General features: G+C 39.3%; 2 protein-coding genes across 2 annotated transcripts; one reads left to right on the top strand and one right to left on the bottom strand.

The window, feature by feature from the left end:
• Window positions 1-2654: 2654 nt before the first annotated feature.
• On the bottom strand, window positions 2655-6803 carry LOC139138273 (uronyl 2-sulfotransferase-like). Its single transcript, XM_070706585.1, has 2 exons — window positions 6665-6803; window positions 2655-5335 (listed from the first exon to the last, which is right to left on the bottom strand). Exon 2 carries the CDS (start codon window positions 5245-5247, stop codon window positions 4030-4032), a length of 1218 nt encoding a protein of 405 aa, XP_070562686.1. The 5' UTR covers window positions 5248-5335; window positions 6665-6803; the 3' UTR covers window positions 2655-4029.
• An 839-nt stretch (window positions 6804-7642) lies between these two features.
• LOC139138283 (uronyl 2-sulfotransferase-like) lies at window positions 7643-12781 on the top strand. The gene is made up of 2 exons (XM_070706597.1): window positions 7643-8274; window positions 9736-12781. The coding sequence occupies exon 2, from the start codon at window positions 9796-9798 to the stop codon at window positions 10801-10803; it is 1008 nt and encodes a 335-aa protein (XP_070562698.1). The 5' UTR covers window positions 7643-8274; window positions 9736-9795; the 3' UTR covers window positions 10804-12781.
• The last annotated feature ends 874 nt before the right edge of the window (window positions 12782-13655 follow it).

Below are 13655 nucleotides of genomic sequence, written 5' to 3'. Positions count from 1 at the left end.
AAGAATCCGAAAGACATCATCTCAAGAGCTTACTCACCGAAGTTGACAGCTATCAGACAAGTGATTTCAGACAAGATGTTTTGATGTGAAGTATGATTTAATAAATCAATCAGAAAGATGTTATCTCTGTCTCAAGTAACCATAGTTGCTTTCAAAAAATACGCGATTTTATCCAGAAAAAGCGAGAAGTAGACAAATTTCAAAGTTAGAGCAAGCGATTTCACTTTTGAAGAGCGGTAAGGGTAAAATTCTCAAAACTTGTGATTTGTAAAATTAGTCGAAGACAAATAACGGTCTATTTGAACTTTATGTAGTAATATATAACCATACGGATCCTCGATGCGATTCATTGAGCCAATCAGACACTTCAATGACTTTCTACCAACCACTATGGACTAGAGTCTCCCGCCAAAATGTTTCTCCTTTGGCTTTCTATCGCGTTCGTTGCAAGCCTACAAAAGGCGCGTTTAGTTTGCTGCACTTTGAGTCTTGTTCAGTTTTTACTTCCGCACTGTCAGTGCAGCAATAAACCTTGTGAGTTCAATTGCAAATACACGATTGTAGTTTCTTCTTTGCGAAGTCAGACTTAGTAACCTTGATCATAAAACCCTACTTCACGACAAAATTCACGCCCACTTTAGCTTAGGTGAATTATGTATCTCAACGAGTATTTGTTCCCAATATTCAAGCCATTGGGTCAGCACTTGGTGCATACCAAGTAGTTCCAGATGTTCACAACGTTGACGCACGACGTCAGTTATCGATGGACAGTCAATCATAGCTCTTTGATAGACTTAACGGCGCAAACAGACGAACTCGGCGTAGCAGTTGGAGTCAATATGCACCGTTCAGACCAAATGCGAATGCAAATGACCAGCGCCATCAACGACACAATATTTAAAGTAAACCTCTAAAAGAGGTTCATTCTAAATTCCAATATAGTCAATATGAAAGTTTGTATTAATTGACGCCCACTTCATGATGTTTGATTAAAATTTTGGTATTCTTTCTTACACGTTGCAATGTATTACCCGGCAGAAATCATTGAGAAATGTCCCTGTGGCTTTGTCCTTGGCTTTTCCCCCAAACAATTTGGACAGTGTCTTTACATTGCCTCAGTATCACAAAAGTAAATATTGATGTGAAAACGCCATAAGAGTCATATTGTAGAGAAATGTTAAGGTCGTTCGCCATTGTATTGTTTTTTCGTTTGTTTTTGAAATTCGTTAAGTTGTTGATTCTTACAGATCTACGACAAACTTTACTAATGACACTGTGTCGTAAGCTCATTAATCGCACATCGTTCCGTCACGTCAAAGAATGTAAACATTGGCAAGGGTTTTTTTGGAGTCTGTAATTTTTTTTAAATACCTATCGAAGCCCATTGCCTGCTAGTATCCTCGGTATGGACAGTCAACAATTTACTTTTTTGTTAAAAGAGGTGAGTGGAGGGACTGTGTTTCTATGGTGAAGAAGGACTGCTGTTTGTCATCACGCATGTGCAATGATCTATGAACTTTTGACGCCAACGCCTCGAATTTTCTGAAACCTTTGAACCAGATTTACCTCTCATTAATGAAATGTCAGAAATTCACGAATTCGATGTTTCGTGGACGACAAAATGAAACTGGTACAATTTTTGATTTAATATACAAGTAACACCGTTGACTTTCACTTCGTCAGGCTAAAACACAGCGTAATGATATCATTTTGTGCATGTACAACAAAAGACAATAGCCAGGCTTAAAGTGTTCTTTTTACAATATTTGAGATCAAGCTTCATCAAACTGCATGGCTATAACTATCCTATGAACAGTTTTTATACTTCTAAAAAGCATATGTGTCAATGGTGACATCGTAACTTGAATACGTAAAGATTAGATTTTATTGACAGTTTGATAACTGGTGGTTTTGTTTTGTTTTGTTTTTGGGGGGGCTCGTGCTTGGGAGTAAACAGGAAATTACTGATCGCAAAAAGGGGCTGGAAAATAACTGCAGCTGTTCTCACTTTAAGCTTATCCTCTTCCGCCATACACAGATATGTCATGAATATTTATTAAATGAGCAGTTGTCGTTGATTTATATGTCGGACATGGACATCGATTATGACCGTGTTCGTTTCAGTAGAAGCGACGCAAAATGATAAAATGAATGAAGTAAAAACGAATGTTAGCCTTGAAAAATTAGGTTCATCTTTAGGAAACAATTACACTGCAATTTTATAGCTGTTTACAAACGACATGAATACTGTTTATTCTGCATCTATGTGACCTGACCTGACATAATTCAAACAGTGGAAAACATTGTATGGATATTTCAGTTGAAAACATGGTTTTGAAGTTCCGTCGGAGGAATTAACTTGGAAATACAATCATCATACGGCGCGTTTTATCGACTTGCGGCCTGTTAAACACGGACGAGCAAAAAGGACAGAGAATGATAAAATGCTGAAATATGACACGTGGAAATCTTAAATTAAAGCTGCTAGTGAACATAGAAATAAATACCCAACAAAGCGAATCTATTGGTGGCCACATTTAAGACGATTAACAGGTGACAGTTGGTCCTTGTGTAAAGAGATGTAACGTCAAATAGTACTCTAATTCAGGCGCTGCAGTGAAAAAGGGAAAGAAAAAAAGGCATTCGGGTCCGGCTTGTTCATTTTATGGTACTCAACGTCATTTTATTTTCTAACAACAGGCATTAACATGACAGAAAACCCGGGTGCAAAAAGTATAGGGTCGGTCTACTTTGGTGATCTAGCGTGCAAATCAACTGTTATGGAATTAACGTACACATCAGAGCACCCATCATGGAGAAGAAAAATCGTGGCTTCAAACTAAATGTGTATCAGCAAAGCCATGTACTTATTCTGTTTAATCTGGAATGTAGGTCTTTACAAGGCGATCTTCCAGACTGATACCTGATTGTGTAAACCCTTGAGCAAGTTAATTCTCGTTTGCTGTTTGCTTTGGTTGCTATGCCCAACACATGACATCACAACAGTAGTAAAAAAAAATCCGTTTATCCCAAATCATCTAACACAGTCAATTATATACTCATAGTGTGATTGCACTACACAAATGTCTAATTTTTCATCGGTTTTTGTCACAACTCTCTCTAAAAGTAAGTGGTAGTAGGTTTTCATTCACAACAAATTTTCTTGGATGTTGGGAATTAATTTTGAGGTAATAGCTTTTGTCTTTGAATAGTACGTTTTTCATTAATATATATCGTCTTACTCCCTTAACATCACCCAACACTACACGACTAAGTAAGAGGACATGTAGTGCCTTCATAAAATATTGTGAAATGCAGATCGCCACAGGCGCAAAGACACCAATATGGCTGACAAAACTAATATGGCTGCCTTTATCAACAAAGAGCAAAAGTTTGCACATGAATCTTTCTAGTTTAATATACATGATTTGTAACTTCAAGTAATCAGGAATGTAGGAAAAGAAGTCTAACAACGGAGGATTCGATTATATTTACAGAATGTCACACAAAATTCACATTTCAAAATTTTGGAGGGAACTACGAAATTCTTGCCCTTTGGATGAAACCAGTCATCGAGAAAACGCAAGACATCTGCCTGAATAGTGATTAGATAAAGGGTATATATACTTGTAAATTTGGGGTAAATCGATTTCCATTGGTAAAATCAGATAACGTTTGCTGATTTTGTCAGTTTGCTTGCTTTCGATTCAACAGCCAAAATTTGAATACATTTCAAGAAAACAAATGACAAAACTCCCAAGATCACGTGATTGATCTGCCATTGACAAATCTGAACCAAAAGCTTTTGTTTAACGGTCATTTAAGAGGGGTTCCGGTTTTCGATTTTGAGTTTGTGACGCAGAAGGAAGCTATTACCTTCTTCTGGTTGTTTTGATTATTTACGGATTTATGAATAATGATCGGTCACATTAACTTGAAATTTAGAAAAAAGGTCTCTTTGTAAAGTTCAAAGAGGCCAATGATGTAGCCATTTGTAAAAAAAAAACACTTGGTAATGATAGGATTTCTTTATGTCTCAATGTTGAATTGCTTTGCTAGGTGTTCCATCCTAGCGACAGCGAAGTTGTAAAAGTCGTACTCCAGCGCCAATCGTTCTTTCATTTTAGCCATGGCTTCTTCGCCGGGAGGTTTCCCACTTATCGACTTGAATTTCTCAACGATACCGGTATTCTGGACAGAGAGATAGGCATCCATGGCGCCACCGAAGTATTGTGGAACCAGCTTGTCGAGGAGCTTGAGGGTGGTGTTGAAGTGTTCCAAAATTCCAACCAGTGCATAATTTTCGACGACGTTTTTCTTGGCTTGTTCGACAGCCCACTTGTTGGGCATTCTGCAGCCTTCACCGTGTCCGCAAAAATAAGGCACGACGCGGAAACTTGCCTTGGTACTGCACTCGAATATGTTGTTCAGAACGCAGTCATCGAAGGAACGGTTGATAATCTCTTCCGGCATGTTGAACTCACCTGCCGCGGTGTGGGGGTCGCCAAAGCGCTTGAAGTAGTATAGGGAGATAAATCTTCGTAGGGGGTCTCTGATCAAGTTGATCCAGACTGGATTTTTGGATCCGAATCTTTGAAATGGCGTGTAGTACACATGCCTGTCATAGATGAAAGGCGGTTCTAAACCGTTGATTTCGTCTACGAGTTCTTTTTGCTCTTCCTGGGTCAAATTTTTCTTGTTCCACTCTTCGCTGGTTACTTTCTTGTAGCCGTGTTTTTGCGTCAGTTCGTCGATGGTGTACAAAAGACTGCGGCTGCCGCACTTATCGACACGATTGTACACCATCCTATCGTGGCTATGGAATCTGCTTTCCTCGATCGGAAGACCCGTGTCGGGGGCCACGTCGCCGTCGCCACCGCCTGCCGCCGCTGGTGCCGCTGGAGCAGCCGCTGCTGGTTGCTCCGCGGCTGCCTGGTCGCCTCCTCCTTCCGCGGGTGCTGCTGCTGCCGCGTCCGCGGCAGGCTGCTCTCCCTCCGCCGGGGCAGCCGCCTCGTCCGCCGCCGGTGCTGCTTCAGCAGGGGCCGCTTCGCTGTTTGTGCTTATTGCCCTGGTATCAACGCTGGCCGGTCCATAGCTGCCTGACGACTGTACAGCCCCGATCGGTATTCGTCTGGGCGACGTCACGAACACGATAACAATCAAACATGTCATGAGAGTACTTGTCATCAAAAATCGTGTCGGAGTGACAAATGTACGAAAGTAACGTTTGTAAACTTCAACTCCCATGATGCAGTGGTCCCGTCAACTTGAAACCGATGAAGCAAACTTACAAAATAAGTGCACCGATCTTGAACCACCGGATTCAGAAGTGACTCTGAAATGAACAGAACTTTTGACATTAATAAGTGAACAAAGAAATAATGGTCAGAAAGAATGGAAATGAGTATTTTTCTATGGTTTAAATCTACGGGAACGAAGATTTAAAAATAAAAGAGGAATAATTTCATTTAAAATAATTACGTTGTTGTTGAAAAAATTATAAATTTCATACTAGATTCATGTAATTGTGCTAATATACTTAAAGTGGCATAATAAATTCCTGCAATTTTGAGACAAATATGTGATCAATAGAATAGACAGAGTACAAAATTAATCCTTGATTATCTTAGGATTTTAATATCGTCTTTGTAAGCTTAGCAAGGCGTAAACGTTTCGATCAGTATTATGTTTCTAGGTCATACCCTTTACGTCAAATCATCTGAAAAGAATGTGAGTTAGGTTGTCCTTTGCTGTTTACTGTTTGAAATATCACAATTCTTGGTATTTATAGAAATAGATTGCTATCCAGTTTTCTTGCTGAACTTCAACACGTTGTTTACGTCTTAAGTCAGTTTCTTTCAAAATTCATCAAGATGCTGAGTATGATTCATTCGCTAGCGCTTTGCAAGCATGAGGTCAAAATTGAGGGATACATCCGGTTGCGATGGCGCTCTTAGCTTACAATACGGAGCAAAGAGGAAAATGGACAAATTTCACCTTTTCTATGGCAGCCGAAGAGTTATTAAATTTCACCCGAGTAAAGTAGCCGACATGTCGCAAGTTTTCAGTTCTGAAGTCAATAATGTGGATGTTAGACCGTAAAATCCTAGCAATCAGTTTACGTATTGTTTGCAGTGATAGAATAATGACGCCTGTCACAAAACGTGACGTGTAGTCTGCTAAAATGAATTTAGAAATTGCAAAAGAGATTTGTGATTTTTTAAGTTCGACGCTATTATTCCGTCGTCTGTACCGACAGATGTATACATATTCTCTAAAATTCATATAAAAATATGTCTGGACAGTGGGTACACTGCACACCGTGTGAATGCTGCTCAGTGACGTCTGTTGCTCATTCACGAAAATGGCGCCTTAATTTTTCGTCCAACACTAAAGTACGACGGCAGTCCTGACTGAAAGTAAATATTCGGTCTATGGTTTTTCTTCGGTCATCGAAAATAAAGAAACTTATATATCAAAACGGAACTTAGTTTGTGGACAAAATGTTATCAATATATGGCCGATATGAGACGGATTACGCGATTCGGGTAAAAAAAAATAATTATGCGTCAGTGAGACCGGTATTAAATTTTACAGATTTACCGGTTGCGTTTTTTTCTCTTCGTGAGAAAATGTCATAGTTTACCGAAATCAGTTGTCTTACCTTGAAAAATGACAAAAAACCAACAGGTCGGACGTTGTAGGCAATTTCGCAATGGGCCTTTGCTCGGCACGGTGTTAAGACCGACTACGCATGCAGGCAACAGGCCAGCTCACAGATGACCTATGAACCTCGTGACGTGTCAAGCTAAACGCGCAGGTCGTTTCGCGTAATTGAAACGTCATATTGGTAGCCATATGCAAATTACTCGGATGAAATAACCATTGTGTAAATAGCCGAGATTTTGTATAAATCCCAAGTCTTTTGGGAAATTCCCACCAGCTGTTTAACTCTCTCGACATTTCAATGTCAGTCATCTTTAAATCATGATTGAGTGTGATAAAAATGTACACAGATATTCATATTTAGTTCATTTTTAATTAATTAGTGTTCATCACAAAATCGGACAGACTTTTAAAATTTGCTGTTCATGCCCATTGACTTTCTGGCAACTTCTTTCAATTGAATTATACAATCAAATACTCGAGGCTGACTATAGCCGAAGTTTGGAAGAGAAACTTATGGCCTGGAATAGCAACCCCTCTTTTCTGAACTTTGTTGTTTCCGCGCCAATTTTGCGTATTTTTTAGTTTTCTGAAAAATCTTTCTTTGTGAAGACTTACAAAAAACTGTTAACATGGTGTTATCCGTTGATGACGTCAAATGCAGCAGCATGTTGTCGAAAATACATAACACATCGGAAATCACTGCTACTACCTTTAATATTCTCTCGCGCCGTCAATGAACAACGTGGTGCCTGCCTAGCTTCTAGTATCGTTCAAACAGATTCCATTTATGAAAGAATGGCGGGATTAATGAGACGCGAACAGCCGAAAAATTTAGAATAAAAGGTCGCTTTGGGTTTTTTTTGTTGGATGGAAAGAGCATTTTGGACTCGCGGATGTTACAGCTGGTGTTAATCCTCAAAGTGTCTTTCGGATTAACAACGCGTGACATGTGACACACATATTCACCGTGTTCATAATCAATTGATGAACGATGTCAAAATTTGGCACATTTTGCGTTGCAGAATACGACTATTTATCTCTAGAATATCATGCGAGTCCAGCGAAGATCCTTTGCACTATAATTGGCTCTTTTTCAATAGGTAGACACTTGCGCGGTGAACGACATTGATGTCGCCCGGGGTGTCAATGTAAATCGTCACATGCCGCAGTTGTAAGCTGCAAGCTTTAAAAATTCACAAGTTGACGCCTTGTATTCATTTACACGAAGATGCCACGATCGAAACAAGAGCACTGTGGCCATATTTGGATTCCTATTATTGGCAATCGTCTGGGAACACCAAATGTTAAATCACACCACGTTTAAACAATAAAGGGTATTTTACACCTATTAGCACACAAATCGGTTTTATCAAGCGACTGGTGCGCTGTGGGATATAAAAATGGTAATTAAACCGATAACCGTGCATAATTTAATATTTAATAACTAAATCCTAAAGATGAACTGAAAATTGACACTGAGTGACACGTTGTGCAACCGGAAGTGTTTCTCTGACCCGAGTGTCGTCACCAGAACTTCGACGTCGCACATTATCGCATCATCACTGTTGGCGGGTGACGGTAGGCGATAGTAGCTGTATTTTTAAGGTGAGTGAAATTCGTTTAAGAATCTCGATTTGAGTTTGTCAGAATCAGTCACGGACGTTCTAAAACTCAAAACCGAAACAGTTTTTTTGAAAATCTTTTCTTGGAATCGAAATATCGCGAAGCAAAATGAACCGATTTAATGCCGTGTATTGATAAAAGTGTGCTAATTTTAACCCGCCGTAAATGTAGGCCTGTAGAACTCTTCTGTATTAATATTGTCAACTCGGAGTCCAAAAACCACGATAAATGAAACTACCCAATGCTGTTGGGTGATTTTCTAAAGTGACGGCATTTTGTAAAGTTTTCTTCAGTGACAAAATGACTTGCTCCCGGCGGCACTGTAACCGGCATGTAAATGCTTTGAGTGTTCTGTCCTGCTCTTCACAATACAATTATTATAGAATGTTCACTGAACTAAACTATTGTGATGTGTCACAAAAGCTCAAACTTTCGCAAAAAATGACAAATTTCCCATGATTCATCACCTGTATATCCTCATCGACGAGGTCGCCACCATCAGTTTTCTTCAAGTTTACTCGAGGTTAAAAACCTCGAAATTTGTTTCGCAAATCTTTAGCCGCCGGCAGTACTATATCTGACCTCAACGGTAACCGTTCTGTGTGCCGTACAAAATGTGATTACCTTCTAAAACCATGCGGAGCCTTAATGGTGAAGCCAGACTTGCTGTGTATATTTGTTTTATTGTTTAATTTACTTATTAATGACGGGAGAAAGTAAACATTCTAGGCGACGTAGTTTTCCACGGGTGTATCTACATTAGACAGTTGACCTCAAAGCGAACCGGCAGATAGGCGATATATCGATGATACAAGAAATTTGTTAAATGTGTGATAACCTGCAATTCCAATGCCAGTCTAATTTTCATTGATGTCCGCATCTATTTTCACTGTAAACTTCCAAAGTAAGATAAAAAATGCATAAGTACCATTTGTAGGAAGATTTATTTTTGGCCATGGTGACGCAGATCAAACGTAAGACTGGACATGATTGGATTAACATTAATATAAACGTTTTCAGTACTGGCTTTACTGGCAAAGATCAATCGATTTATTTCCATGGAAACGTGGTTGCCAAAGGAGTCTTCTCGGCAGAGACAGAGTGGAGTGGTTAACACCTGTTTATTCTCGGTTCCTCTTTTTAAAAAGATGCTGACTATGGAAGGAAAACGCAACAGATGAAATGTTTTGTGATGAAATAGCGCAAATAACTTTTTTTTGTTTAATATGTGCATGTAATATGAAATTTACAACATCAACAACAAATAACACAGAGTTGGCTCAAAAACCGATGCTTTGTCAGAAATAAATATTTTTCTAATTATTTAGAATTTGAAAATGGGTCAGACGTCTTTGAGTATAATTCATCATGAATGTCAAAATACTTCATTGGAATTGTGCAGCTTATTTGATGTTGTTCTTTTTTATTTGTTTCTGTCTGTAGTTGTAATAAGGATACAAATCTGCAACCCTGGCTCAAACACAGCAAACTACCACTCCAACAATGTTGATGATTCGCATTGGACGGATATTCATCTCGCCTGCTCGGCTGATTCTCATCGTAGGCACCCTTCTCTTCTTCGCCGTTGTCTTCAAGCTTACTTCTCAACACATCGGACCAGGGTCTTCCTCGCTGCTCGACACCAGCCTTCGCTTCGACGGCGAGTCGGCGCTCTCCCCGGACATGGGCCTGCCTCTCGACCCGACCGGCGCCTGGAACGAGACGCGAGTCATCTTCAATCGCGTCAGCAAAGTCGGTAGCCGAAGTCTGCTCAACGTTATCATGCGACTCTCACAGAAGCTTGAGTTCAAGCGCGAACGTAGTCCAGTCTTCGTCAAAGTGTTCCTCAATGAGACTGGTGAGAAAATTTTTATAAAAGAGATCGAAGCGCTAGAACCACCATACATCTATGACCGGCATCTGGACTATGTAGATTTCGAAACTTACGGGTCGGCAGTCAAGCCAGTCTGGATCAATTTAACTCGTGACCCGGTGAGTCGTCTGGTGTCTTTTTATTACTACACCCGCTTTGGTGACTCCTTTTCGGTCCCCGAGTGGACAGGCGCGCCCGAAGACTTTAACCAGACATTCGATGAGTGCGTTTTGAACAACAAGTATGAATGCAGCACAGAGAACACTTTCCGGGTTGTCCCTTACTTCTGCGGTCAAAAAGACGAGTGCCGCACGCCCTCACGCTGGGCCATCGAGCAAGCGAAGAAAAATGTCGTAGAGAAATTCCTGTTCGTCGGCATCACAGAGCAGTTCAACTCAACCCTGGTCATCTTGGAGCGACTTCTCCCTAAATTCTTCGAGGGCGCCCTTGAGGCTTACAAAGTCACCCTGAGTAGCATCCGAGACCAATTCAAATCCAAATCCAAAATCGAACCGTCAGAGGAAGCGCTCAAAATCCAGCGAGAGCGCATGGCGTTGGAAGTTGAATTCTACGAATTCGTCAAGAAAAGGATGCTGCTCATCAAAGAACAGTTAGGCATTCCGGAAAATCCGATGTAGAATGCATATCAAGGTTCAAATTTAGAGACCCTTTCTCCCAAAATCTCTGCTTTTCCCATTTCGGTGTGCACGACGCCAGGGATGTCCACGTGTAACCATTTACCGTGAAATGATAGAGGTCAGAGGTCGAAACTCGCGGTGGCATATTGAAAGTGCTGATGGGGTCGCTTAGCTATTGTAATTGTTTTGCTGACTTAGATATTTTCCTTTCTGATCTTTTTTTTTAAAGGTGACTTCAGGATTTTATTTTGTACACAATTATCTGTTTTATAGTTGTTTGAAGAACTCCAGGTGTGAGCTAGAGGGGTAGTTTTCTTTCAGTTTTAGTTTTGTAATATAATTATTATTATTACAAATCCACAAGTGAGACAAAGACTCAAATTGTAAGATTATATTGATTCCTTTTCTTTCAACAGTGTTTTTAGGATTTAGGTTGAGTGAAAGAGAATTAGGACTTTGAAAAGGTTTTAATATTTAACAGCACTTTGCAAAACTTTAAGAACGTGTAAAACAGAAAACGTAAAAAAAAGAAAGGATATCATATTGGTATCGATTGGAAAATTTCAGATTTTTTCGAAGATCTCGTTTCTCGTTTCTTCGTGTGCACACGTGGATGTGCCATCACTGAAAATACTAACAGTAATCCGCATTATCTTTGTTTGACGTCACTAGGAATTAAAAGATGAATAGATTTTATTTATTTTGTTTTTGTTTTGAAACACATGTTCGACCACAGACGTATATTTCTCGCACAAAGACATCAATGAATTAATACCAAAATATATTCTTTGTGTTCGTATTACTTTCTCCTCGATGTGATGTCCGCGATTATTCATTAGTTTTGAGGTGCCACCGGTCGTAAATTCCCTTCCCTGGAAACGAAATAAATGTTATTTACCTATTAAAAATTTCCATGGTGTTTAATGATGTGCTCGCCTCATTGTCTAATGGCACATATTGCAATCTTCTCATTGTTGTCTGGACAAAAAAGTAGTAGTTATCAAGTTAAGCTACCACAAGCTTACTCGCCTCTTCAGAGTTGCGAAAGCGAACACGTTGCACTTGAGCACAGTGTAGTATTTCATATTTGAAGTTTTTTTCAGAGAGGCCAACCACAAATGACTTTAAGACAGTTGTTAAATAGCTTACGTGTATTTTACCTCAAATTTTCTTGCTTTTTTTAACATCAGAATGTTCAAAGAGTCACTATTTGAGAAGAAAATAAATTAGGTGACGAATAGTGTACTATTGAGGTACTAACTCTGAAGGTAGCTATTTATAAATAGATCAAGATTCAAAGGGTCACAGGAATTGGCGCTGGGAATATCACTCGTGTCTTTCATGTGTATTATTAGTATATTATGTGATGATATGGAATAATTTTGAGACAAATTTGTTGAAAACCTGCTGAAACTACTTAATCGAACCTACCATGTAGATATTGGTAGATGCAAGTTGCAGTTTTAGTAAAATTATACAGTATTTTTCAGAGTAGGAACACCTCTTTTGATTGTGACAATAAAAGCTATTGGAACGAACAGGAAATAGAAATTGTATCCGTGACTTCATTAATTTGACGGATTATTCTGCCACATATAACATTCTGAATAATGTCATTGTAAATTACAGAATAAACTCAGTGTCGACGTGGAAGCCATGACAGGCTGTGCAATGATTTGGCGCGCACAGCTGTTCTCTATCTATTTACATGGTGTCGCCTGTGCACAAAATGAACATAACTAATTGAGGATTTGCTCATATTGTCTGTTGTTAGTTTTTTTGTCTCTGTATTTGATCCCAAAGGGAGGTATATTTAAAACAACACGTTTTGTTTGTAAGCTTATCGTATTTCTTTGACACTGCCAGACGACAAGAAAAAATGCTCGGATCACGTTGCAGTTTTACAGTATTGGTGAGTTTGGTTTTCTGTGAAAAGTGGAATTACTGTGCGAATAAATTAAAAGTGCTTAACATTAAATTATTTGAGAAATACTTTATGAGTTCAACTTCTACGAGTCAAATACAAAACAGAAAAACCGCTATTTCGAGATATTCGAAAGTCATTTCCAAATATCCAGTCTTTCTACAACATGTGCTAGGTGCCCATTGGAAAGAAATTATTGATGAATAGTTTGCAATCATAATCATTTTTACAATCTTCGTATTGAGAGTACCTATTCTATTTAAGGCGTTGTTCCCTTTTATATTAAAGGTGGCCATGACGTCATATTAAAATTTCCGAGCTGAATCCAATGTTGTGATAAAAAGAGCACAGCTGAACAATACAAATATATCTCGGATGGAAGCACATGTACTGCTGCTTGATTACAAATGATGAGCCAAGTCAGATTCAGATTCAGATTCAGATTCAGAGAAGAACGACCAATGCTATGGAAATTCACAAAGTGGTATTTGTACAACATATTTAATGCCAACCTGTCAAGGCTAAAATCAATCGTGAAATACTGAGACCGTCTTTCGTCTGACTAAAATCAGTTCATCAGCTCCTCTGACTCCCCCCCCCCCCGGAAAATTTGTGACATAAGGGCATGCATCAAATGTAATTGAATTGCAATTCCTAATGTTGACAGTGGCCGTGTTGAAAAAGTCCCCTTCTGATATTTGAACCAACACCTCAAGTGTCTTGTTTGTAGTGACGTGGACCTCCTAGATAGTCTATCTTTTCCACTTTGATACAGTCAACTATGACCTCGCGCTTGCATGTAAATCTATGTCGTCTTTCAGATTTTTCGTTCAGTGGCCTCGATAACTTTATGACTACGTCTCAAATATATGTATGTCTTCGTCATTCTCGTTTTTTTCCAGCTTGCGTATCTGGCTGTCGTATTTAC

Source organism: Ptychodera flava, chromosome 1, assembly GCF_041260155.1.
Source record: "Ptychodera flava strain L36383 chromosome 1, AS_Pfla_20210202, whole genome shotgun sequence".
Classification (NCBI taxonomy): Eukaryota; Metazoa; Hemichordata; class Enteropneusta; family Ptychoderidae; genus Ptychodera; species Ptychodera flava.
The sequence above is the reverse complement of the archived record's forward strand: the minus strand, read 5'-3'. Positions and strand labels throughout refer to the sequence as shown.